Source organism: Xiphophorus couchianus, chromosome 22, assembly GCF_001444195.1.
Source record: "Xiphophorus couchianus chromosome 22, X_couchianus-1.0, whole genome shotgun sequence".
NCBI classification, from domain to species: domain Eukaryota; kingdom Metazoa; phylum Chordata; class Actinopteri; order Cyprinodontiformes; family Poeciliidae; genus Xiphophorus; species Xiphophorus couchianus.
The window spans coordinates 813,353-840,935 of NC_040249.1; the positions used below are offsets into that span (position 1 = coordinate 813,353).

Below are 27,583 nucleotides of genomic sequence, written 5' to 3' on the forward strand. Positions count from 1 at the left end.
TTCTTCTTGTTGATGATAAACTTCCAACCAAGTTAACCCAAAAGAGAAGCACTTATGATATAAGTTGACATCAGTGATTCCATTTCAGGTGACCTGCTTGTATCAGATTCTTCAGCATGTGCATCTTATATCCTGTATTCATCCATTTCAAACAAACCCCACCTTCTTTTAAGCAAAGTTTCAGTAGAGTAGACAATGCTCTTCCAACGACTCGTCAGTGATGAGATGGGACGACTCTGATGCGATCAATGCGGGCCGTTAAGGATGTCTGAGTGGTCAACAGTTTTACGTGTGAATACTTGGTGGAGGTTGTTTTTGATACTGGAACTTCTTTCCTAAAAATAAGAAAAAAACAAGATTTCAAATACACTTTTTAATTATCAACAATTTGAGAATCACTATTTCATGAAGCAAGTCCACAATGGATGTTTTCTGTTGTTTCTTGATGACGATAAAGTCACAGATTAAGATAACCCTAAAAGAAGCACTTGGACATTAGATGCCATGAATGCATCATTTGAGGTTGTCCAAAAGTGAATGGGTCAAAAACACAACACAGCCATCCTTAACTGTTAAGGATGGCTGAGTGGTCAACAGTTTTACATGTGAATATTTGTTGGAGGTTGTTTTTGACACTGGAACTTCTTTCCTAAAAGGAAAAAAAACACAGAATTTTCAATATACGTTTTAAAATCCAGTCTTTTGAATTTTTTCACTTGTGCCAGGTCAAATGTGCATTTTAATTATCAACAGTTTGACTATTTCATGAAGTAAGTACAGAATTACACCTCAGTTTTAAAGTTGGAAAATTTTGAAAAGAATTATTTGAATGCACTAGTACAACATGTTGCCACAAATAACCCAGCCGACATCACTCAGTGACTTCTAGTCAATGTAATTACATATCCGAAATTGTGAAGAAAAACATTTCCTAAAGGCCTACTAATGAATGTTTTCAGTTGTTTCATGATGATGGTATAGTCACACATTGCTATAACCTGATAGAGTAGCACTTGGTAATCTATATGATCTTTAGTTGTGTATATGTTTTTGTATGTTTGTTTGTTCTATTTGTCCATGTTGGTGTAACATGTACCCTACCTCTTTTCTGTAGATTGCTTGAGATGAGCACTGGTTCCTCTTGTGACCCTGCAAAGAACAGTGTGCTAAATAATGGATGGACAATTTACTTTAAACTGGCTTTTCATTATATATTAATCCATATCTATTGACATAAACCTACACAATCTAAATACAGTAAGAAACTCGTTCAAAACCTTTTTTTGTGTGTCATGTACTAATGTTATTTGCATTATCTTAAAAGGAAATGGTGATTTGTATATCAGTAGTCAGCCAATAAGCCTATACTGGGATTGAATTTTAGTGGGATACTGGGGGGCTTTAATCAAAGAGCTGTTTCGCATGAAGTTGTTGCATGACAGCAGTACTGAAAAGTCATTCCTTGTTCTGTCTCGCCTACTTTCAAGGGTAGAGTAGCAGCACTCTGTTATCAGTGCAGACGGTACAACAAACTCTCCAGATCATTCTTTATTACAGGTAATCAGATTAGTTTACTGACATCTCTGGTTTGCAGAGAATTTATACTTTTGGATACCGATTTATCAATTTATTTGTTATGTTAATTTCTACATTTATTTCCATCTTACAACGCAGGTCTGAGCATGTAATTTCCTGATCTGTAATAGACTGCCTTGAATTCCTGTACCAGAAAGTTATATGAAAGTCAAAGCTGTTTAATTGAATTTAATTCTGTCTAAGAAAAGCCATTCAGGATTACATTATTAATATATGTTTCATGGTGTATGTTGTGTCATTTCACAGCTGTTCATTAGGATTATTTCAACATTTCTTACACCAGCATCAGAAATCAGGAAAATACAGTCTCTAAATCCAGAAAAACGAGGACCGTAATTTTAGAGTTTTCACTTTAAGTGATTCTGTTTTTTAGTGTTTGTGACATGACTTGGCATGATTGTTTGACAACAATCGTCTACCTCACGGCCTGGCCGGCCGGGAGGTACACACTTGGACAAGATTGTTGGTAAACCCTTGGTTGAATCTGACAAAGGTAATGATGAATAAAAGTTCTGTGAAAATGAACAAGTGAACGTCAGACATTGCTTTTCAAGCATGCTTCAACAGAATTATTCTAAAAAGCAAACTCATGAAACAGACCTGGACTAAAATTTTGAGGCAATCACTGCAATCAAACAATTCCTACAACTATTGATGAAACTTCTGCACCCCTCAGCAGGTATTTTGGCCCTCTCCTCATGAGCAAACTGCTCCAGTTTGGTCCTCATGTGTCGGTACCTGACTGCCTCACATTTAGTGGGCAGTCGTCATCCACCTCTAGGGAAAGGTGACCAGATTTCTAAGACTAAATCTGGGGACATTTCTCACTCGGGGATAAAGAGGAAGCAAATTTCTCAAACTAAAATGAAGAAACTGGGACAGATAAGTTTACATATTTATTAACATTTAAACATTAAAAATCAAATATAAAAGCAGGAACGTGTCTCTCCACACAGTGGTAATATCATTATTAATAACAATAAAAGTAATAGCAGCAATAGAAAATTAAAACTGGAAATATGGGGGGAAATTACATAGTTTGTAAGTGACCATGAATATACATGAACAACACAGTTGGGTCCTCTGTTAATGAACAAAAAGCTGCAATGGTAACAGAAGAAACTTGAAACTGACAAAAGTAGTAAACAATTGTTTACTGACAAACTGATGAAAGCCAGACACTGCTTTTAAATTGTGGCTCAATTAAAAATGATGGTAGTTAAAACATATTAGCATTTTTGTGTCTGTGACCATAGAGCTGATGTTCCTTTTGTCTCATCTCTCCCAGAACCTGTGTGATAAATTCCAGCCTCACTTTTTATGATTTGCTTTCCTCCTTGGTCATCTCACATCAAGTCCACCTTGACCTCGGAGTTCACCTTTACTTTCTGGACTTTAAGTAACCATTCATATTGTAAGATGATTTATTTTTTTAATATAACAACTTCATTTGAAATGAGGACAATTCTCTTGAATTTGTCAATTTTCTTCCTGGCTCCAGTCCTGTGGACCTTAAGTTTCAGAATAATCTGTACAACTTTACAGTAGTCATCTTGGTTTGTCATTTTCTTATTCTGTTGTACCTCAATTCAAAACAATGTCAGATTTGTATTGGTTAATTTTCAGTAAATTTTCAATTATTACTTTTGTCAGTTTCAGGTTGTTTCAGTCATTCAGTCTGTAGGTTTTTCAATCATTAACAGAAGATAACAACAACTTTGTCCACCTGTGAATGTTGTGCAAGAATGGACACATAACTGTCCATAAATACATGAGGTGTGTGTGTAAAGTTATGTAGCTGATATGTAAGGACACTGTGTTTGAGATGAGTGAACTCTGGTCAGGAAGTCCACCAACATGAGCTCATCTCTGGATCTGCAAACCCTCCTGGGTCTGAAGAGCCATCAGCCACATGATCACAGAGGTCTGGATAGAATAAGAGCAGAAGAGATTATGTGAAAAACTGAGAAACACCACAGGTGATAGCAAAGAGAAACACTTAAAATACAACATATAAGAAACAATTAAATAATAATATGTTTATATTTCATCTTTCTCTCCAGCTTTGTCAGTTTTCCTGTTTTCTTCATTCATTCAGTTTATCAGGATATTTTCCTCCTGTCTCATCTTTTATCAGTCTGCCAGCATTCTAAAACAGAGACATAATATCATCTCAATCTCCCCCAAGAACATTAGAATGTACATTTGACAAATTGAAAATGTACAATTTAAGAAATAAAATTAGAATTGTTTTCTTTGAGAATGTGGTCATTTTGAGATGAGGAGCTGCTCTTCTTGATTTTTACTTGCTGTTGACTCTGCTGCTCTTCTTCTCTGTAACGTTAACAGTAGCGCGACCAGTTACCGTAACTGCTGTTGTTGCGCGTAACACGCTCACTCGCGCTTTCTACTCCCTGCCTTATGGAGTCTCCGGCTACCGTAATAACAATCTATAGGAAACTTTTTTTCCCCTCATTCATAAAACGTTAAAATCGGGGACTTTTCCTGGGACGGCTTCAGGCGGGGACAGGCCATCTAAAACTGGGACGTCTGGTCACCCAACTCCAGGTTTATTATGGACATTACATTTCCTGCCAATAGAACCAACCTCTTCCAGTGCTTATACTTATAGCTTTGACTTCTGGTGATTTTTCTTAAACCTATAACATTTCCCTTCCAAAAATAATTTATGATAATCTGGAAACGCCTTATAGAAGGAGATTGTTTTAGGAAACATGCAGTGCCTATAATAAAGCACAAGGGGGCGGTAATTCACCAATAAGGTGCTTTCCAACTGTTATTAAAAAAAAACGAAGAAGGCGGACTTCAACGTGTAACAGCTGAGTGCCTGTGAGAAACCTTTGCTGTGGTACCTCTACTTTCATCATAGAACTTTGAGATGGAGAATGACATTCTCGTCTCGCTGGAAGATTTAGGGTAAGTGAACAAAGCTTCTCTTCCACGGGGAGCGCAGGGCTGTGTGCATAAAACCCTACAGAGCTTCCTGCTCTCTGTCTAGTTTTAGCTAGCCGCTGCAGCTGCAGTGTGTAGCTCTGAAAGCTAATCTGAGAGGACAGAAACATCATGTTGGTATTCTGTTGCTTCAAGTGACAGGTCAACGTTTCCACAGCGGTGTAAGCTGAGCTCCAAATTGGTATAGGTGGTTTGCATGAAGCTGCGTCAGCAGAACTGGGCGAGAATGGGCTGCCCCGCTGCCTGCCTGTCGCTCTTTATGTTAAAGCGGTCAGATTTCTAGAAAGTAGGATTTATGCTAACATTATAAATGTAACCTGTATATAGAAATATGCGATGAATTTATGGAAGTCATCAGAGTTTCGGAGTTGGTTTAAGTCCTGTACGTGCTGAATGCTTGGCAACATGGAAGAATGTCCACTGACAGATTCAGACGGGTTATTTCTGCTGGTGCCTGTCCAGAATCACGGTGATCGTCCCGTGAGAACCACTGGACTGTGATCCTGTACAGCGTAGAAAAATCAGGAATTTTGTTTTCTACGTCTGGTTGAATTTGTGCTCTATCAAGCCATTCATCATTTTTATTTAGTAGTATCAATCTTTTCTTTTACTTCTTAGCTCTCAATCTATTATTAAATCTATTATCAGTCACCCATCCATGTTCGTTTTCTCTGTCCATCCATTCAGCCAGCCATGGTTTTTATTTGTCTGTAAACCCTTCTATCTATCTATCTATCTATCTATCTATCTATCTATCTATCTACTCATCATATCATTTATCAATCTTCACCTGTTCTCCATCCTTATCCATTTCTCTGATTAAAGGACTGAGAGTTCTTGTAATGATTGTATGAATTAATCTTACACACATGTGTAGGGACACTGCAATGAGGGAATAAAAGTTGCGATTTTGAACTGATCCGGGTTTCTTGTGGTTTAGCTGCTTTGTGTGTGTCCTGTTCTTCCAGCTACCAGGGCCCTCTGTTGGAGGATGGAGCTCTGGATTCTGCTGTCATGAGAGGAGCAGCTTCCCCTGAGTTCACCAAGCTCTGTGCCTGGATCATCTCAGAGCTCAGCCTGTATCACAAGCTGGAGGAAAATGTCCATGCTACTAACTGTAAGTTTAGTAGCCCCACTCTAACCTTTGGCACTGCTTGCACCGGTGTTCCTGACTTTTTCCACTCATATGCGCAGCCATAGCATTTTAATGGCTCCCTTACCTCCATGATGTTAGTCATATATTATCATCTAGAAAGTACAAGAAAGTACAAGGAGGTAATTTTCAATAGATACACATATGGGTGACAGAAAGCAATAAGGTGTGTATTGCAGATAACTACTTGGTGTAAGGGTTTAGAAAGACAAACCAGCATAAAATGGGAAAATGTATGGGTAAATATTAGTAACTGTTACTTCTGACTGCCATTTTGATTTTGATTTTGTATTTTTTAATGACAGTAGGACTCTAAAGTTTCAAGTGTTTAGGGGGTAGGAGTTTATAAGTTCTCACTTCTTCCTACCCCATTTTGAGCATGATATGTTAACTGAAACAAAAAATCTGTATTTCCTCTTCTTTTTTATGCACTTCTTGTTACTGTGCACTATTTTATTTTTATATTTGTATCATGATCGAATAAATTTCATTTCAAATTTCAAATCTCCAGACAAAGCAGCAACAGTCATTTAAATATTGGAACAGGATTAAAAGTTTGGGTAAATCTTTTTTTCCCATTTTGCGAAAATGGAAAAAAACTATAAATAAATGTAATTATTGTGAAAAATAGTTGTAGGTTTTTAGCTGCAGAAAACCTTTTTCAACAACATATGACTGTGTTGTTGGTGGATTAATACCAAGACTGAGACTGACTAATTGTACACCAGTAAGGTTGATGCTTATCAAAACTTATCAAGCTTTTTTTTTGCTGATATACGAGACCAAGCCTGTGATGGGTCTGTGTTTCTGCTCCACACCTCAGGTCCCAGTGAGGCAGAGGGGTTCCAGCTGGAGATGAGTGGTCTTCTGTCAGAGCTTGCCTGCCCTTACAGCACTCTGACCACCGGAGACATCGCCCAGAGGTTTCTGAGCAGAACTGACTGTCTGCTCCTAATCAGTATGTTTATTACACTACACTAGCATGTTTTTGTTCAAACTTACCTTCGTTATACTACGTTGACGTACATGTTAGGAATTCAAATATTTCCAGTCGTACTCGAAGCGCCTTTTCCACCCACTCACGCTCACAAGCATGCACACATTTATACAGAAATACGCAGTTTGGTAAGTAATTGGCAGCTTGGCGTTTAATGCCCTGCCTCTGGGCAAACTGGCGTGCGACAGGAGGAAGATGGAATCGCACCTGTAACGTCTCTACCACTGAGCCCCATGGAGCTACTGAACCACTAGATGTTTTTATGTTAATGCAGAAAAGCCTGGAGTCCCCATCTTAAAGACAGAAATGAGCATTTAGGGTGGTGAGCGGGTGGTGTGGCTGGAGCTCCCGCGGTCGGAGCGGCGCTGCGAAGACCTCCAACCATGTAACACCTGAATTTTATATTTACTGGACAACAAAGGCCGTTTCTATTTCTTCTTCAGCCTTTTTAGTGTCCGAGTTGGAGGCGTCAAGAATGATCCTGATCAACAGGCCTCAGAAGAAAGCCCAGGAATCCGGGAGCCCCGTCTTCCAGGAGCTGAAGGGTATCTGCATGGCGCTGGGCATGTCCAAACCTCCATCCAACATCACCATGTTCCAGTTCTTTTCTGGAATTGAGAAGAAGGTCCGTCTACCTGGCAGCTCCACGTTTTTATTGTTGCTAACTGTAAATCTTTACATGAGATGGAATAAAATGTTCTGTACAAGTTCAAAATAAATGAATATGGTTTAGTGGATTTAACTCTGTTCTGTCAGCAGTTTCAGCCTGTAAATATGCTCCAAGAAGGAGCGTTTACTTGTGTATTGTTGATCATTTTTATGCACACATATATTATTTTTCTTTTTTTAATTATTATTTTTCTCCATCTCAGTTAAAAGAAGCCATAAGTCGAGTTCCACCAAATCACGTCGGAGAACCTCTGCTGGACAAGCCCCTCGGACCTGTGCATATGGTAAATTCTGCTAAATGAAACAAATAATTCCCAGTTGGCAGAAAGTGAGTGGATGTCTCTTTACTCCCTTTTTTTTCTTAATCTAGGAAAAGATTGAGGCCATAAACCAAGTTCTTGTAAATGAGTATGAAGTGAGAAGAAAGATGTTGTTGAAACGTCTTGATGTAACTGTTCAGTCTTTCGGCTGGTCTGAAAGAGCCAAGGTACGTTGCTGTCCAGGCATTACCATGCACAAAATGTTTTTTTGTTTTTTTTAATAGTGCTGACTGATCAATTGATTTTGACTGTGCTGTTATTATAGATTTACACTTATGGAAAATTTAACCCAGTGCACTCATTGGGTTTTGGACGTTCAGAGTCATGTCAGCCAACCCAGGGCCGACCACCTCGTTTTACAAGCAGGTGTCATAGCTTGTATTAGTAGGACCTTCAGTTTAGGAAAACTCCCAGAAGGGATTGTTGGAGCAAAAGGAACTTCTTGAAAAACATTTCCTGTCATTTGTCATTTCTTTGTAAGAAAGGAAATGTAAATGATATAAAAATTGATTAAAATCTGATTTTGTATAAAAAAGAAATCTGAGATTATATTTTTCAATTATATCACTTAGCTGTAGTTTTTACTATTTATGACATCTAATGGTAAATGTTTGTCTAACTTAGTGACAAAATGGTAATGAACACTGTAAAGAAAACTAGCTGCATACTTTCTGGGATTATCACATTTTGTGAGTTCAAAATATCCCACCTTCTGTTTCCTCTTTCAATTGTAGATTGCATGAAAATAAGTGTGTAATGTATGAGGGGTTAAAGACGGGATGCACTGAACTCATAATGGACTTTTACTGATCAAAACTGGTCTTTTATTTTAATAAGTCTTCCTCAAGGTTCTTAAATATTTTTCATTTTTTTAAAACAAAGTTCTGCTGATTTCTGCAAATCTCATTGTGTTGAAGAAGCGCCGGGTTGAATCTGATAGAGAATCTGTGTAGCTATCCACAGATGAGGTGAAAACAAGAGGACTTTCAACCTCCAACAGTTGAAACTCATCACAAAAGATTAATGGTCAAACATCTCAGTTTAGACATACAAAAAATCTCAGCAGCAATAACCGGGAATACCACAAAGTCAGGCCCGTATAAAGTTAAATATTTCTCTGTGCAACTTTTATTATTACAAACTAAAATACTTTTTTTTTTCCTTTTCCCATGTTTTGCTAAAGATCCAAGCTGAGAAGTTAAGTAAAGTGTACCAGCCGCTGCGTTCTGCCCTCCTCACCAAAAGCAACATTTCTGTCGCTCACCTTCTCGCTGCACGACAAGACTTCTCCAAGATCCTTCGTACAAGCAGTGGCAAGATAAGAGAGAAGACAGCCTGTGCCATTAATAAGGTGGGTGTGTTCCGCACTGTTTTCCTCTTATTAAATCAGGGATGTCATGATTTAATTATTTCCTGGATTGCAATCACCATTTCTGTCATGTAAGCAAAATAATCACACCAGAAGTTGTCTTAAAGGAATATTTTCTGTAGTTGATCATGTACTTTTAAACGACGGACAAATCTGAAGACCGTTCGTTCTTTTGACAGATTACACTTCACACTCCTAACTACTTGGTGCAAACGCGCGAGACAATTTCAACTTTACGAATAGAGTACATGCTGGAGGGAACTAAATCAATCAATAAACATATTAAAAATCCCATCTTAATTTAATGTATTACTTGTAAAGTGAACTAAATTCATCTCGCTGATCAGCGCGCTGTCAGCTCCAGCTGTCAGCTGGAAAGTTATGAAAACTTTCCAGCGCGTCACGTTCAAAAGCGCATTCCAAACTTTGGCGGAGGAGGCAGGTGTAACGAGTGTACAGTACATGCAGAACAGAGAAAACTACATGAGAATGCTATGTTCTGTTGATCTATTTATAGTCTAAATAAAGGAGAAGGCAGTTTTCCCTTTTGAGGAAAGAAACTAAGGTGCAGAAGTTAATTAGGCTGTAATAACCACAGCACACGGGACAATAAATACATATGCAACCCCACCCTGCTCCGCTCAATCACTCATCCAGGAGATTTGTACTTGACTCAGCCTGCTGTTGCAACAAGCGACAAAATGGAACTAGAAAACATTAAACAAAGGATACAAACGGGAGAAGTAGCACTGCTTACTTATGATCTAAAAGTGAAAGCAGTAAAATCTTAATTAAAATGGCATGTCAGATTTAATGCAGCCTCGGGCCTTTAATTAAAGTTAATTAGTGGAGTTGAATTGGGCTTGGACACAGTTAATGCTGTTCTAAACTCTAGCGCAGATTTCTCCTCCTGTGAGGCTGTGCATTCAGGCCACAGCAGGTGAGGCATTCATAATTTAAGTGGAGTTGTTTAATTTTATTATTCATGTGTAGTTATTGGGGTCACAGTCATTGGTTTTTATCTCTCCGGAAGAAAAAGTTAGTTCACCTGCTCTGTGTAATAGAATTGTGATAATCTGCTCAACTTGTTGAATATTAAATGGATAGAATGAAAACGATATTTGACTGAATAGCTTATGTAATTAGCATCATCATAAAAATTGTCTGGTAAAATAGGTTATGACAGATTTTTTTTTTTCATGCCAGCACAGCCTCTGAACCACAAACAAAAAATAAAACATTTGTGGAACGGATCATATTTTCACTATAAATGTAACAACTAAAGTATATTTAAAATATATGTGTCAGTCTCATCGGGCCGGACCGGTAATTAGACATTTTGGGCCAAAACACTTTTATATATATATATTTTTTTTCACCTATCAACCCAAAAACGTCTCATTGGATCACTTTATGTTGAGCTGACCCAATCACATCTCTAATTACTAGTCACACACTTCTTCACAGCAGGAAGAGCAGCAACAGCTGATGCTCCACTGATTTCCCAACCATATGCAGACTTGCATATGAAACCAGAGAAAATGAGCATAGCTAAATGTCTGATGGACTAGTAAAATAGACTAAAAAGTTCCAGTAATGAGGCCAAATCTTTTAGTTAGCATTAAATAAGGAATATTTAGGAAAAACTATTTTTCTGTTACCAGTTGTTGAGTGCAGGCAGATTTATCTGCATCAGGTACTGTTTAAAATAAGAACAACAGCGCTTCAGCTGTGCCTCAAATGAAGACATAACTGGCAACAAAAAGTTGGTCACAGTCAAATTCTCTAGCGTTGGCTACAAATCAGTGGCCTGAAGATGGGGGACAGAAAATGGAACGGCTAAGCAGGAAAGGAAACATCTGCAGGCTGATGCTGCCAAAGATGAACATTTCACACACACATTTGCTCTAGCTTTCAGTTCTGCAGCAACAGATGTTAAACACCCACATGAAATGGAGGAAGAAGAGCCTTAGTAAAGAGAGCAGCAGATGACGTGGTGTGCAGTAACTTTATTGAATCAGGGAAGCAATGACTGGGGTCCAAATGTTTCTATCTGCATCAGGAGGGAAGGAGGGGTGCTCTGCGGCGCAGGACTGCAGATCTGAGGCAGAGCCTTTGGTAAATGAGCAGGCCCTCCCCATTGGGTGCCAACAGAGATCAATTTTGTAAAAATGCATGAATGCATCAAAGCAACACCCCAGATATGTTTTTGAGGAAGAAATAACATTATAATGTAATATAAAACTAAAAGAAGTTGAATTTGTGTAATACTCTAGCCATACCCATTTATAAATAACACAAATTACAGTCTGCAGACATCTAACGCTGGCTGTTTTTTTTTGTTTTTTTTCCCTTTTGTAATCTCACTGATCTAAAAACCCTTTAGCTTTCAACAACTTCAACAATACCTGACTCTGCTCCTCAGGTTCTGATGGGCCGAGTGCCGGACAGAGGTGGAAGACCATGCGAGATCGAGCCGCCGCCTCCAGAGATGCCATCCTGGCAGAAACGTCAGGATGCCCCTCAAGGTGGAGGGCACTACAGTGGGTCCCACGGGGGCAGCAGAGGGGGCTACGATAGCTTTTCATACGGTGGCCGTGGAGGCTATGAAAGAGGTGGTGGAGGGGGACATGAAGACAGGGGGGGCAGAGGAGTCGGTGGCAGAGGAGGGAAGGTGCAGGGAAGCTGGGGAGAGGGAGCTGGAGGGGGGAGAGGTGGGTACAGCCAGGGTCACTACCAAGATGCAGGAAATTATCATGGGGGAGGAGGGAGAGGAGGTTATACGGGAGGGGGAGCCAACCAAGGAGGATTCCAGGATCAGGGCTTTCACGGGGGAGGAGGGGGCTACAACAACAGTTATAGCCAGGACGGGAGCTGGCACCAGGAAAGAGGCGGCGGCCGTGGAGGCCGAGGGGGCAGGGGCAGAGGCAGCAGAGGAGGTCAAGGTGGAGGCTGGGGGGGTAGAGGAGGTCAGAATTTCAACCAAGGAGGACAGTTTGAACAGTTTTTCCAACATGGAGGGCAGCAGTACAACCAGACTGGCTTCAATCAAGGCAGACACTACACCAGCTGAAGGTGCCATGCGGGGCTTTACATCAGAGATCAGAACACTGAATTCAGGAACTTCAGAGAAAAGCCTTATCTCAGCAGGTTCAGCAAACTGAAGCAAGAAATGTGTCCTCCACATATTTTTATTTGGGTCACGTTCTATGTGGACTGTTAAGTAATTGAAGATATAATCTTTTGCGTCCTGGTATGTTATCATTTTTGCCTTATTAATACATTTTTAAGCTGCCCTCCAGCTCTATTTAAAATAGCCTGTGTAGCTGGACTCTGCTGTGCTGATTTGATCCTGGTAGTTAAATCGGCCTTACTGAACGTCCTTCCTTAACGCAGAAAGCGTTCTGCACGTGTCAGTGTTTGTGCACCTATTGTGTGCAGTGCACATCAGTACCACACACAGGACAGGAGGGTCACTGAAATCAAAGATTACTTGAAAGCGGTGTCAATTTTCCAGTCCACATTTCATTTCAGTATGTTTGACTGGAAATTTCTAAGTTACTTATTTAAAAGATGCCAACTTGCACAGCTGTGTGGATACAGCTATAAATGTTGGAAGGTTAGTATGGATGTGTGAATGAGGAATAAAAGGAATAAAAATCCCTTTTTGCATCGAGTAGTGTGGTGATTTCATCTGCAGAACTTGCAGTATTTAGTGTTGATTCCCACTGATGGCCCATTTGAATTGAAATTGATATGAAACCCAAACAGGAAGCAGTAACCAAAATCATAGATGATCTGCTTTGAAACCTGAAAAAAAACCCAAATTGACTCTTTGAAAAGATGCATCCATTTGATGCATCGTTATGAATCAATTGGAAAATGATTCTTTAATCAGAATTAACATGTATTCATGCAGACTAATGATGATTACCTGAATGATTTAGTTCACTAGAAGCTGATGCATATTTGGTCAGAAGGTTAATGTTGCAGTCATGATGGAAAGTGAACATTAGCCTCACAGATCCATTACTAAACAAAAATCCCTTCTGGGATCAACAGAACCTCAGTAAATAATAGACAAAATCATTATTCAATACAATACGCATTTTGACTAGAATTACTGCAATAATTGTATTTACAGCAATTGTAAATAAATGTCATCAAATAAAAGTAGCACTACTTAAATTATTTTTGCTCAATTAAAAACAGAATAGGCATCCAAGAAATTACTCAGTAGTAAAGTATTTGGTAAAAAGGCTACTGAGTAACCAAAATGAAAATAATTTATGTACATACCATAGTTAAAAAAATAAGAAAAGCAGGCAACAGACCAATTTTTCATAATCAATTTCTTTCATTATAAAACTTATGTAAAAAACTTTTGTGATTTTTTTTTTTTTTGGCTAAGACCAGCTTGTTCTGACTTCAGTGAAGTTACTCACAGTCATAGGTGTAAATCCCAGGGGGGTCGGAGGGGCCCGGACCCCCCAAATCTTGGAAAAGTCTAGAATTGTCCCCCCTGCCCAAAAAAAATCATTGAAGAAACATTTGCTTTTAAATAATATCAATTTGAAAAGGCAAAAAACAAACAAAATAAATCTGCCATTTATCTAAGAAAAAAATAAGAATAAATTTTTAGGTCCCCCATATTAAAAAAGAGGATAATTTAATGTTAACTTTGGACAAAACGTTTGGCTCTTTCCTCCTTAATCTTCCGAGTCCTCAGCGAGTGGCGGCGGCGTGCGCTAAAGTGAAACAACAACAAAGCGTGTTGACGTCACAGATCACAGAGTTTAATCTCATACAAGGCAATCAACAACAAAACTGCAGAGGAACAGAGATATGCATTTTTCTCATAAAAATAAAGACAGACAAGGGGAAGACAGACAAACACAAAACAAAGACAAACAAAAAGGCAAAGACGCGTCTTTGGAGAGAGCCGATATAAAAAAGGCAAAATGGTGGCCGCTCTCTGTATTTTTTCTCCTGACACGTAATCTTATACTAAGGGGGTGATTTTTCTATTTAATTTATGCACTCAAGGCGTTCCTCCTGTTGACCAACTGGAAACTCCCTTAAGCACTCAGAGAGACTTGGAACTCCCCCTGATCTATGCAAAGATCAAAGGGCCATCTGTCTTCTAGCCAGACAAAGAAGCAAACCGCTGCCCTGACCCCCTGTGACTCGGTCATTCTGAGTACAGAACGATCCTGAGATAAGACTTCACAGATACCTGTGAAATCTAAAGTCTCTCTGCCCTGCCGGGAATGCTAATTTTATGGCTTCGCCTCACAGCGGGGAGCTCCTGCCTGTCTGAATGCCTGCTCATCTGCTCAATCCCAAATGCTCGACACAAAGCTGTTCCAAATAAGAGTGCTGAATATACCTTTTACACATGTCGTAAGATTAACTGTATTAAGCACTAAAAATAATCATTTTTCCTTAACACCCACTACCATTGTTAGAACAGTGGTTCAATCCAACAGCAGCGCTGGACGGTACAGACTGGGCAGAGCCGCTGAAGTGAGGAGCTAGCTGTTAGCTGTTAGCTGTGGCTCTGCAGCACAAACATAAAACCCTCCAGTAAGTAAATACTTAAAGCAAAAGACATGTAAACCTTTTATTTAGTTTCACTGCTCAATAAGAAGAAACACATTAACAATAAAGATCAGACTGCAGCTCGTTATTTTATTACTTTGGCTGAATCATGATAAGCTGCTTCTTTAGCAAAACTGCTGCACTGCTTTCATAGACTTAAGCTATTTTTTTTTTGTCAAAGGTAACAAACATCTCATTCATATTTCACTCTTTTAACTTTTAGTTAATTAGAAGAGTTTGAAACAGGAGGGAGGGGCTGAGCAAGTGACCAACAGCTCTGTGTGTGGGAGCCCAGAACAGATTGAAAAAACAGAAAGCTGTGCCTTTATTTCTCACTGTCTTCAATGTAGAGCCTTTAAAACCACAAAATAAAATCTGAATATTTTTCTATATAAACCCTGGTGCTTTAAATGTGACGTTAAAGTTATTATAACCCCCCAGATATTCATTTCTATCTACCTGTTGGTTCTCAGTCATCCAGGACATGGCAAAACTAAAAAAGGCTTTAAAATAAAGCAACTTCAGTTATAATTTAAGTACCCCATAACTTGCATAGGGAGCCATTTTAATAAATCGATGTTTATGAGGAATTTTACTATGAGCAGTTACTCATTAAAACGTTTTTATTTAGAACCTTTAATTTTTGTAAAGATGTAGCAGAAATTAGATCAGTGAGACTGAACAAAACTTGCTTAGAAGCAACATTTGAATTTTAGTTTGATTTCTCAATAGTTTGCTCACTGAGAAAAACACATTTGATATGCATTACTAGTCATTTTTGGTCCTGCAGCTTGAATGTGGTTTAAAAGGTTTTTAAACCATATTTAACCTTACATTTCACTGTAACTTTGCCGACCCCCCAAAATTGGTCTTAAGAAATGTTCCTGTTTATGGTCCCCCCAATAATGAAATGGGATTTACGCCCTTGCTCCCAGTGGGTAGATATCCAGAAATTGTACTCAAATTAGTATGAATAACAACACTTCATATAAAAATTGGGGAGTAAAAGTAAGCAGCATTTTTTCCACAAAACAGTTATCAAATAAATGTAACTAAGTGTAGCTAGTTATATTACCTAACTTCGATTTTTTTTTATTGTTCTTGGAGTGCACCTACGCCCTCTGGTGGCCCTTCATATGTATTTACCTCCTCATCGTCCAGTTAAGAAGTTTTTTAGACTTGCGAGACACACCGGTCCTCTAACACTGCTGTAGACCATAGACAATTAGTCGTGGGTGCGTATTTATTCTGAACAGTTTCTCTGAAAATGTACAATATTTTGGGCCATCAAAAAAAAAAAAAAAGAAATTGTATTTCCAATCTTTACTATGAAGTTTACATGCCGGATGTTTCGTCACTTGTAGTTCCGGTGGCTTCTGTGTGTGTACTGTGAAGTAAGACCCGAAAAGATATCAAACCTAGCTAATTCCTACGGAGACTGACATTCATTGTTAACGTTTAAACGTGAGCTCAGAGTGACCTCTGGGAGGTTTTGGGCTTCTGGGTCATGTACCGGCCGGACCAACCTGAGCAGAGGCCGCGGCTGCCGTTTGGTTCTCCACCGCCCCTCGGTCTGCATGTCAGACCCCCGGTGGTCTGTCCCCCGCCTCACCCTGGACACGGCGGCCCGTTTTCGGAGAACCGTTTTCTGTTCAGCAGGCTGCCAGCAAGCCACTACGTCAGTGTACGTACCGACTCTTTTCAGCGCTACCTCTGCGGCTAATAGCAGTGCATAGACGGTGTTTCACAATGCAAGCAGTTTTCAGCACTGTAACTGTAATGTTGACAGATTTTTTTTCACGATTAAACTTTAGCTGTATGCTAAATAAACCAATCACGAGCCGCCTGTTTGCAGCGCCTCACTGCATGCTTCTACATTATTTCAGTTTTTAAAACAGGGGTGCTCAAGTCCAGTCCTCCTAGAGCGACCATCCTGCAGCTTTCAGATGCATCCCTGCTCCAACACACTTGAATCAAATGAGTGGCTGGTTACCAGGCCTGTTTAGAGCTGATCCCGGTCTGTTGGAGTAAGGATGCTTCAGAAAGTTGCAGGATGTTGGCTCTCGAGGACTGGTCCTGAGCACTCCTGTTTTAAATGAACAGTGTTCCTGACGGCCATTCTGGAGGACATATAAACTAGAGCCATAGCCTGAGAGTTTGGAGGAAATTGACTTTGTGATTTAGTGTTTTTTTTATTTTTGCACAGTAGTTTGTAGTGGGACAATTAATAAGGCAGGTATCAAAAAGAGCATACGCTTATTCAAGAAATGTTTACCTCAGTACAGTTTTTAATGTGTAAAAATGTGCATATGTATTTTTGGATTAAAAGACTATTATGTAAAAAGAGAAATAAAATTGCAAATGCATAAATGTTTTCAGTGAAACACGATTTTCAACTGGACAAAAACAGTCTTTGAAAGGCAAATCACTAGTTTATGTGAGAGCAGAAGCTCATGATGGGGCTCTTGCTGTAGCGGCCCCTAGGTTATGGACCAGGTCACCTCTACATGCTAAGCAGCTCCTTCACCATCTCCTCTGAAATCCATCTATTTTCCCAGCAATCAGCACAGCATAAATTGTTTGTTCTTTCATGGACGTTATCATGTTACTTGATATGGTTATATCTTTAGTTATCCCCTTAGTGTGCAATACTTTGATCAACCATTTGTTGTTTTCAAGTGTGCTTTACTAGAAGATGAATTGGACTGAATAGCCATGGTTTCTGCATTAAAGCACAGCTCATGTTGATCCTCAAAACCATGGTGTGTTTTTGCAACCAGCCTCTTTGATCTTACCTAGTTAATAATAGACACAAATCATAATTCACATACAATTGACAGTAAACTTATGTCCCGAAGTCAATGATCCGATGCACTTTGCTACACTTTGGATCCATTCTGACATGAATTTGTGTATGTGAACTGAAATATCAGAGCGAGTCGTACTCGATGACTGAGTGAACAAATGATCATACAGGCATTTTTCCACTGTCTGCCTGTTTAATAACAGGAGGATAGATGTTGTGTAGTGCCAGAGTTAGCAGGGGGACCTTTAGGGCTAACTAATGTTAGAAAATCATGGGATGGTAATATTGCAGATAAGCATCATAACATCATCAGTTGAAGTAAATCCATATTTTCTTTTCTTACTGTCATCTCTGCCTCGAAGACTCTGGGATGTTAACCCCCATTTTCACAGTCAGCTCTGATGGGGTGAGCATCTTCTAAAGTGAAACCTGTAGAAGTCGTAAAATTATTATTAAAGATGTGTGTATATATATAAAAAAAGCTAATTAAAATGACACTTTTTCTTAAAATCTAAGGCATACTGTTGTTTTGTACCTTTCTCAGCCAACAGCAAGATTTTCTGCAGTCCATTTACGTATTTTGGTTTTCCTTCCGTCGCGACAAACGCTTATTTTTTCCTGAAGATGGACAATTTGTGCCAGAAAGAGTAAGTTGACATGAACGTTAGTTGTTTAAATACTGTACTGTTCTCAACCACATATCTTGTATATTAATGCTGATATTCAGTTAGCATGTTTTCAGTGGCAAACTTTAGCTGCCTATTTTGCAAGATTAGCTTATTCCTCACTTGCTTTCTTAAGTTTTTGTATGATTCCTTTTTCTTAAGTTTTTGTATGATTCTTTTTACATTCTTCTTTTGTTATGCCTAAATGAAGTGTTGAAGGAAATAATGCGTGTTTCTCATATTTTGCAGGGTAAAATTAAAAGTGAACAGAACCCCTGAAGAGATGATTTGGTTCTATAGTTGGCTTTTGAGATGCTCTCAGCTGTTTCTGCTGTGGCTTATTCAGCACTAACTAACAGGCTTGGAGAAACTAATGCATTTGTCTGGAGATGTGTAAAAATCTGAACTATTGAGAAATTTGTAAACTTACCTAACATTGCATAGTTCTAACTAGGATAAAATTTGCATTCCACTTTTGTCTTTCATTTGATCATTATTAGTATTATTCATGTGTTTCTATATGTTTTTTAAGTATCTCAGATTCACGTTTTGTTGTACTGCTAATTTTTTAAAAATCAATTTACTGATATTAGAAGACTGTGTGTATATCTTTGTGTAATAATTTTGTACAGTTTATGACTCTGCATTCTGTGCATTCCTATGACCTAGTAAACTTTATTTAATAGCTATGCAGTTTAAGATAAAATTCTGCACATTCTCATTGATTCTAACTTTGGAAGTGATCATTTGTTAAGTTTACCTTTTATTTCAAGCCTGTTTAGAACTTTGTCCTTGAGAGAAAGCACAATCAAATGTGGAGATCAAGGCCTGGATTAACCTCAGACACTTCAGTGTTGTCAATCTGCACATGGAGGAGAAAAGAAGATGGTTCTACTAAAAGCTGAGATGTTTGATTTAATTGTGTTTATCTGTGGTTTCAGCAATTTTGTATGTATTTACTACTCTTACTTTTGCAGTTTTGATGTTCAGTAGGATATCATTTGGATTATTTAAAAAAAAATTTCTGCAACTTCCAAAAATCATTTACTAAACTATAAATGTGAATCGGGATGTTTTTGTTTAATCTACTCATTAAATTTTATTTCATGTCAAACATTTGATGCTACATTTGTTTAATGTATGTCAATGGCTTTATTCATTGTTTTAGGTCATTTTATTATCTTGCTTTTGTGATGTATTTTGTTGTTGGGTGAGCTTTGGTAAGAACTTCAAAGTTGTGACTGGTAAATTTGATAAAAATGTATTTTATTTCACATATTTGCTTAAACTGTTACTGTTCTGACATGACTATGGGAGAGATAATAATATGTGGGGGAAAAATATCAGGCTCCTTTTAGTCGCCCTACAGCCATTTACTGAAATACACAGATTCTGGTCAGAAACAACTAATCAAAGCCAGGTGGAAAGTCTTAGCAATGTCAATCATGCCTGTGTATGTGCTGCTCACACCCTTCTCCCATTCAAAGCATACTGTTCTTCAACCAGTGTGCTGCAGCTGTGCTAATGGAGGAGAAGCAATCTATCATTGCTTCTCCTCCATTTCTCGAGTACTCTGCAGGCTCTGCCTTGGAGGGAGGCTGTAGTGTAGTAGAGGTAGCAGAGGGCTGACTGTTAACTTTTCAAGCTAGGTCCATGGTTTTGTCTTAAAAATGTACTCTTTATTTCCAAATATGCTAGATACAGTAGTTCACCACCACACACGTCTGAAAGCTTGTGTCAGTGAGAGCGAAGTCAGACCGTATTCATTGAAAATTTATTAAATGGATTTTTTTTAACCTTTTATATGTTTTTATTGGAGTCGAGTTTGGTTATAAATAATTATAATAATTGCTTAAGACATTAAAAAAAGTAGTAATTACTCAGCTGGGATCAAAAAACCTATCAAGAAAATAGCCTACCAATTCAATCTTTATTATTTATACTTGCCTGATGAGTTCTAGGTTTAAAAATAGATAAAAAGCCTAAGCCCAGCACTGGCATTATAGATACAGAAAGATGCTACACATGTATGGAAAGAACATAGACATTTTTTCTCAAATAAACAAGCGCTAATATTAAGAAAAATAATAAGCTTTAGAGTTAAAACATTTTAATCAGCAAACTTGATATGTGAGTAACACAGAAGACTATTGACAAAATGATGATGAAAGTAAAACTATTAGAAGCAAAATGGATAAAAATAGAACCAATAAAATGATGTAATGATGATAGTGTGTTAATTAGGTTTAACTAATTTAGGTTTGTTTACACCAAAATATGCTATGTGTGTTCATCACTCAGTAACACCAGAAATGTACAAAGTATAGCACATGAAGTCCATAGAATGTGCTACTGTAATGGTCTAGTATGAATAGGACTGCTTAAAAACCAAGGATTGTATTGAAATGTGTCGGTGAGGTAAATTAGCTCTAAACTTACTAAGGAATTAGTTTAGACAATTTGAGAAACTTGGTATATATATTGGTATGTATTTATATACCAAGTCCAAACTTTCTACAAAAGTTTGGACACACTTTCTCATTGAATTCAATGAGAAGGTGTGTCCAAACCTTTGGTCTGTACTGTATATATATATATATATATATATATATATTTGTTTGTATATTTTCTATAACTTCTTGTATGAGCATTCTAAGAATAAGACCAAAATACTTTCTGTTTATGGTTAAAGTTTGAGGTATGAAAATATTTTGAATATTTAAGATGATCATTTTCACAAGTTTACATAATAGTAACTATTTACAAAGAAATTGGGATCACCAGCAATGAGACCCCCTTTGGACCCTGCACATCACTTTCACCTATACTGATGGTTGTTATAGTTTTATTGTGTATGTCACTAAAACATGAATTCTGAATACTCTCAGCCCCACTGTAGCAACTTCCCTATAGACCATAGTATAGTGGGAGGCAACCAGCAGCTTGTTCCTTCGGCAGAACTGCAACATCATCAGGCCCCCCTGTGGAATCCTTTAATTGTGAAACACCACCCTCAAGACAACAGGTCTGTGTGTGAATAATTTTTTTTAAGCTGCTACTGCTATTGTACTTTTATTTCTTTAAAAATTTGAAATGCATTCTTATTCGTTTTTAGTGATCGGGCTGGAGAGGAATTTCTGAGATGCCTTGCGGCCAACAAACCTCTACCAGACTATCTCAAAGGGAACATGACATACAATTTGTTGGATGCATTGAAGTCTGCTAAAGACCTGAAAGAAGCAGTCAAAGGAGATCCACAGTTCCAGAAGCACGCTGGCAGGAACAAGAGTCGAAGCAGAAGTCGAAGTCGGGGCAGAAGTCGAGGGAAGTCTCGAGCCAAAAGCCGACCAAGAAGCAAAAGCAGGGGAAGAAGCAGAAGTATGGGAAGAAGCAAAAGCTGTGTGCGCGGAAAGAGTCGAGCTAGAAGCAAAAGTAGGGCTCGCAGTCGGAGCCGAAGTCAGAGCAAAAAGAGTCACAAACGAAGTAAGAGCAAAGTCAGAAGGTCTAAGTCCCGTAGTGCAAGTATTGAAAAAAAGAGGAAGAGGAGCCCTGTGCATAGTAGTAGCAGTGTTGGCAGCAGCAGTAACAATTTGACAGGAAATAGTTTGTTGGAAGGACTGAAGATGGTGATGAAGAGCAAAGATTTGGAAGAACGGTTACCAGCGCTCAAAGATGCCATCCTTGGTATTCAGGTAAGAATCTTCAGCCGTTACTTTTTCACTGAGTCATTTTGAAAAATTGTTACCCATGATTTCTTAAAAATGAAAACCATGCAATCCAGCTGCTTTTTATTTTCATTCAGTTTCATTAATATTCAATAAGTCGATCAGAGAATCCACATTGTGCAATCAAACATCAAACAGATACATGTAACTTGCATTTAAATTATGAACACGGAAGTGGATTACCCATTTGTGTGCAATCAAAGGTCACAGGGTTTTCATATTAATCTGGAAGCTGAGTTCACACTCTGCAGCTGCACTGGAGACTGGAATTACAAAACGGCAGCTAAAGTTTTGAAATCAGGGAACATCTCTCAAATTGAAGTGATCAGAAATTGGCAAAATTCTCTGATATTGAGAGGATGGGCTCATTTTGCATCAGACACAATCCAAAGACTCTACAGCTCCTCATCGTGCAGTCAGGTCCCGGATAGCGAGAGTTCAGAATTCATTTAGTTCAGAATTCAGGTCAGAGATGATTCTCAGATGGGATATGTTTTTTATTATAATGGATGGGAACATTTGCTACAAATTTTCTCAGATAATGTGTTTCCATTTTGCTTCTTTCTCACGAAGTCTTTTTAGCAAAAGCCACTTAAAGCGAGTGTAAAAACCTTTATGCAAAATTTAGGACGTTTCTTCAAATTTTACTGTTTCCATCAACCTTTTCCAACACGATACTTAAAAACCTTGATGGAAAAACGGCAAGTGTCAAGATGGGCTAAGTTCTCAGTGGAGCAAATATGTTAATATAATGCTATACGGCTTAAAAAGCCATCTGGTCATAACGTCTCACAGAACCCAACTTTACAAAATGCAAACTTGATTTCAAGTGCAGAAATAGATATATTACGTAGATATATAAACATATATATTATGGTAAAGCCATAAAAGATCATATTATATGTGTTTGAAGGGTGTGTATCGCACTCTAAAAATCACAGAAATGAATCAAAATTTTACCATATTATTCATGCAGAATGCATTTATTACCAGACCAATTTAATCTTTCCCCTTATTCCCTGTAAGTAATTGTTTCAATTGGTTCTGCACAGGTCTCTGATGAAACCAAGAAGCTGGAAAGTACCTCTGCTAAGTGTAAGATTGAGAAGCGGAACAACCTGGACATTATGACATCGATGGAAAGCGACAGCATGTTGCTTCCTCATGAGAGAGTTGGCAGTGACTTTTCTTGGCTCAATGACAACGGTCAGGAGAACCTGTCTGTTCAGAAGGCTAGTGAGCTGGAGGATGAGGAGTCTTTCCTGTATGGGGCTGAACCACCTCAGAATGGAGGCCATGTCAAAGTGGACAAAAACCATTCTTCTGGTGTTGGCCGTCACCAGAACACGTCCCTGTTCAGTGGGCTCAATAATTTGGTTGATCCAAAACCCCCCCAACAGATATCTTTATCGACTTTCTCCTCCGTCAGTCTGGATAGCATAGAATGTGAGAAAATCAAGAATATATTAAGCAACCTGGGTGGAAAATCAGATATTGGCAAGATGCTGATGAAGACTCAAGGCCAAAAGGAGGGCAGTGAGGCGTCTGGTGGACTATTCAGTTCTGACACAGCAGCAGAGACACTGAGTAACCCAAATGTACGGAAAGCTCTGGAGTCTCTGCAGTCTCTGATCAAAGGTTAGCACCTTCTCTCTTGTCTTTGTTGTCTGTTACAACAGGGACATTTGTTTTTTCTTCAGTATGCAGATAAACATGTTGCCCAATGGCAAAGACGAGGTTATCCTTGTGAATTTAAATCGGTGTTATGTATGTAGGATAAAATGACTCTTCGTGAAACTATTTCTACAACAGAGGGTCTGTCACTCAGAGGCTTCCTCAGATCTGCTGTAACGTAGATTACTACAGGAGATCCTTTCCTGCCCTCAGCCATTTTTATCTATGGCTCCTCATTGATTAAACTTGGAAAGCTTGATGTACATTTACTTTGCCTTTGGCCCCATCAAAGTATTTTACAATGGACTTTAATATGTCACTTGCTGGTCGTAACTCAAGAGTTTTTATCATGTGCCTCCTCACTGTTTGTCTCCTGATTTGGAGTTGAATCTTGAGGAGATCCTGATTTTCTGAGACTGATTTTTGAGTCTGTGTTTCTTATCATACAGCTTATCTTATCGGGAAGAAAAGCCTGAAGCCTCTGGGTTAATCTTCCAGTTATTTATCTAGCTCTGCTGAACAAAGCAAAGAGTGGACATAAAAAAGTAAAATGCTGATAATAATAATAATTGAAATTGTCTCATGCATTAGCTTCTTTACTGTCGTCTTTGATACACTAAAATCTGTTTTGTCTGACTTCCTTAAGCAACAAAGGAGAAACGGACAAAAAGTAACGACCAGTCCCTGACCTCGTCTGATAAACACAAGGTAAGAGATTCTCAAGCAACCGTGATTATTAAATTAAGCATCCAAATGTTGAAATGCATCCTCTCACACTTGTACTTAAAAACATACCCTATGCTTTACAGTCAGGTGACCAAGGTGACAAGAAAAGAGCTAAAATGAAGCAAATTGAATCCCTAGTGGCAGAAATTGAGGAGTTGCTTAGACACGAAGGTAACAAGTTTTCTCTGTAGGTTTTCTTCCTTTTGTAAACCCTCTCTCCACCATACTTTGCAGCATTTATTTTCTGTTCCCAGGACTGGGTTTTATTTCCCCAGTGGTTGGGTTTTACTGCCAGAAATGTCAGGAGTTCATTGGAGATTTGAATTCTGCTGAAAACCATGCAACTTTCCACCAAAGTGTGAGTATCTTTGTGCTGCATGTTCTGTTGCTGTCATGTAAATGTGAACGTTATTTGGTGATAAAGCTCCCTGCCCATAATAGAGACTGCCTATTTTATTAGGTAATAAATGAATTTTGTCCATCCAGTCAACTTGTCAGTCAGCTGACTACTGTATAAAGGTCTGAAATCATAGAAAAATGTTGGACCTGAATATAAACAATAAAAGGACCAAAATGTGGACAGTTTGACCTGCCTAGGGAATGTTGATCTAACAAAATATGACAGAACCTTTCAGTAAAGTTCATCTGAAAAGTGTTTACTGCGCTTCACATTTTATGTTACAGTATTATTCCACATTCTATTAAACTGTCTTTCCTAAAAATTCGACATACAAATATCCCATTATGACAATACTGAAAAAAAAAATAATTGAAATATTTGCAAATAAATAAAAAATAGGAAACCAAGAAATCACATTTACATAAGTATTCACAGCCTACGCTTAATACTTTGCTGACCCACTTTTGGCAGCAATTTCAGCCTTCAGTCTTTCGAACATGATGCTACCAGCTTAACTCACCTGTGGTTTAGACAGTCTGGCCCATTCTCCTCTCTGCAGTTCTTCTCCAGCTCCACCAGGTTGGATGGAAATGTCTGTCAGCCATTTTCAGATCTCTCCAGAGATCAATCAAATTCCAGTCTTGATCTTTCTGCCACTGTGCTGTGGTGCAACGTCTGCCTGCATTTTACAAAGAATATTTTGTTGCTACAATAAAGAGTCGTCCTGTTGGAGGGTGCTTTACGCTTTTAATGTGTTCTGAATGTCATCAAGTTGGTATCTTGACACTCCTGTTTTATTAAATTCGGGCTGACCTTTTTATTTATTTCTTTATTTTACATTTTATAGCGGCTGGACAAGCATACTAGAGACAGCAAAGGTCACAGCAGCAGCACCAGCAGCCAACCCTCCCATTCAGCCTCCTGGAGTGACAGAGACCTTCAGAGGAATTGGAAGGATGAGAAGGAGCACCGGAGCAGCCAACGAGACAGCAGGCCTGAGCAGGCAAACATCTGCTTTAAGGAAGAGATGAAGAAGGAGAGGATGCTCATAACCGTCAGCAGAGGGCTAACGCCTCCACCTCAAAGTGTCGCTGTGAAACAGGAGAACAAGGAGCACGGGAAAGGCAAAGAAAAACCAGACAGCAGTGATAAATCATCCAAAACCAGCAGAGAGAAACACAAGACGGAAAATTCTGAGAGCTGTGACAGCAGCGAAGAAGAGAAATCACCTAAAGTCAAACATTCTAAAAAGAAGAAGAAGAAGGAGAAAAAGAAGAAGAAGAAGAGTAAGAATTAATGTTTGTAGATTACGGGTTTCTAGGAATGCTGGTTCATCGCTGCAGCTCAACGTTAAAACTTTCAGGTCTTAAATTTCGTCAAGAAACCTCTTTATGTATTGTTGTTTCTTTTGTTCTGATCTGAGAAGAGAGTTCACCTTAAAAATCCCAAATTTATTTTGCTGCATTGGTAAGTTCTCCTGCACAAAGAAAAAACATATAGAAGTATCTGTGTGTGTTACAGAGAGGGATGCTGGTGGGAGTCACAACCTGGATTGGATTTATGAGGCAGATGCATTTAATTCCCTTCTTTCCAGATGTTTGTCTTTTTATCTTTATTCCTCAGTCTGCAGTTTTAACATGGTATTTGGTGTTGGCTGACGGTAGGAAGGTCTCCAAAATGTCGTACTGTCCTTGCTTTCTGACTCCACCGCGTAAACACATTGATCTTTACTGGCTCCGTTTATGTACTTATACATTACAACTGGCTAATTGTCGTCACATTTATTATGAGTATTTTCCAATTCTTCTTTATTTTCCTATTTTTATCAGAACTCCCAACATGACACGTGTCTGTATCTTGTGAGATTGTAAATAAAGAAACCAAACCTTTTTAATAAAATGTGTTAAAAGTCGGATGTAATTGTTGAAGTGGTGTCATTGTTGTCAGAATAATGGAACTGCCCAAAAGACACTATTGCGATCCTGTCTGAAACCTGGAGAGTCGTGACGTGTTGGTGTAACAGGCACAGTTGCAGATTTGTCATCGTTGGTATTACGGGGCGGTTCTGTGCACCGCTGGCCCAGAAGAGTGCAGAACACACACTGAATCTGAACAGTGATGATTAAATCTTGTTTTTCATGTTTGTATAATGGACATAAACATTCCTCAGTGTAACTCCCACTGTCATGTACGGAGAATGTCGGGTGTTTTGACATAAAACCAGACAAGATCAGTCATTTGAAAACCTAACTCTAAATAGAGCATAAAGTATGAATACATCAGCAAGGGTGATAAATACTTCTGTCTTCCTCACAATAAGAAAGGTTTTGTAAGAAGTCGGGGCATAAATGTAAAATGTATAGTGCAGCTGCCTACATTTGTACACCTTTACACTGATAATTTATAGAAACAAAACCCACTTTCTCCCCAATTGTTATGACAGCGTGTGAAGCCTGAGGAATTGTTTCATTTACTGAATTTGGGGATGAATAGAAAGACTATTGAAACCAAGTTAGACTGCACAGTGCCACAGTTGGTTGTGGAACCAACTGCGTTGCAGCAAGAAGGTCCTGCATTTGAATCCCGGCCCAGGAGTTTCTATGTTCTCCCTGTGCATGTGAGGGTTCTCTCCAGCGCCGGCTTCCTCCTACAGTCCAAAAACATGACTGTTACATGAATTGGTCTCTCTTGGTAGGTATGTTACCAGAGAAGGATGTGTGCGTGCATGGCTGCTTGTCCTGTTTGTCTCTGTGTTGCCCTATGATGGAATGGGAGTTGTGAAATTTTCTCTTGTATATTCAACTGTGTCAATTATTAGTTTTATTACAGAAATTAAATTAATTTCCCTTTGTCCTACTCCATAGAAATAGTTGGGACACCTGATTCCTTAGAAATGTAGGATTAAAGAA

The 27,583-nt window shown here is 38.7% G+C and overlaps 2 protein-coding genes across 4 annotated transcripts; both read left to right on the forward strand.

Annotated features, from left to right (window-relative positions):
* Positions 1-4,406: 4,406 nt before the first annotated feature.
* Positions 4,407-12,749, forward strand: fam98a (family with sequence similarity 98 member A). Its single transcript, XM_028007933.1, has 8 exons — positions 4,407-4,533; positions 5,538-5,686; positions 6,546-6,680; positions 7,163-7,344; positions 7,592-7,672; positions 7,759-7,875; positions 8,892-9,059; positions 11,503-12,749. The coding sequence occupies exons 1-8, from the start codon at positions 4,496-4,498 to the stop codon at positions 12,148-12,150; spliced, it is 1,518 nt and encodes a 505-aa protein (XP_027863734.1). The 5' UTR covers positions 4,407-4,495; the 3' UTR covers positions 12,151-12,749.
* A 3,277-nt stretch (positions 12,750-16,026) lies between these two features.
* Positions 16,027-26,594, forward strand: LOC114137628 (uncharacterized). Of its 3 annotated transcripts, none has more exons than XM_028006379.1 (8): positions 16,027-16,362; positions 21,038-21,174; positions 21,265-21,841; positions 22,927-23,512; positions 24,195-24,256; positions 24,358-24,445; positions 24,529-24,632; positions 25,522-26,594. In XM_028006379.1, exons 1-8 carry the CDS (start codon positions 16,186-16,188, stop codon positions 25,969-25,971), a joined length of 2,181 nt encoding a protein of 726 aa, XP_027862180.1. In that variant the 5' UTR covers positions 16,027-16,185; the 3' UTR covers positions 25,972-26,594. The 3 variants fall into 3 exon arrangements, with proteins under 3 accessions (XP_027862180.1, XP_027862181.1, XP_027862182.1); XM_028006380.1 differs by having other exon boundaries at positions 16,229-16,362; positions 18,029-21,174; XM_028006381.1 differs by lacking the exon at positions 16,027-16,362 and adding an exon at positions 16,401-18,131 and having other exon boundaries at positions 18,399-21,174.
* Positions 26,595-27,583: the final 989 nt, after the last annotated feature.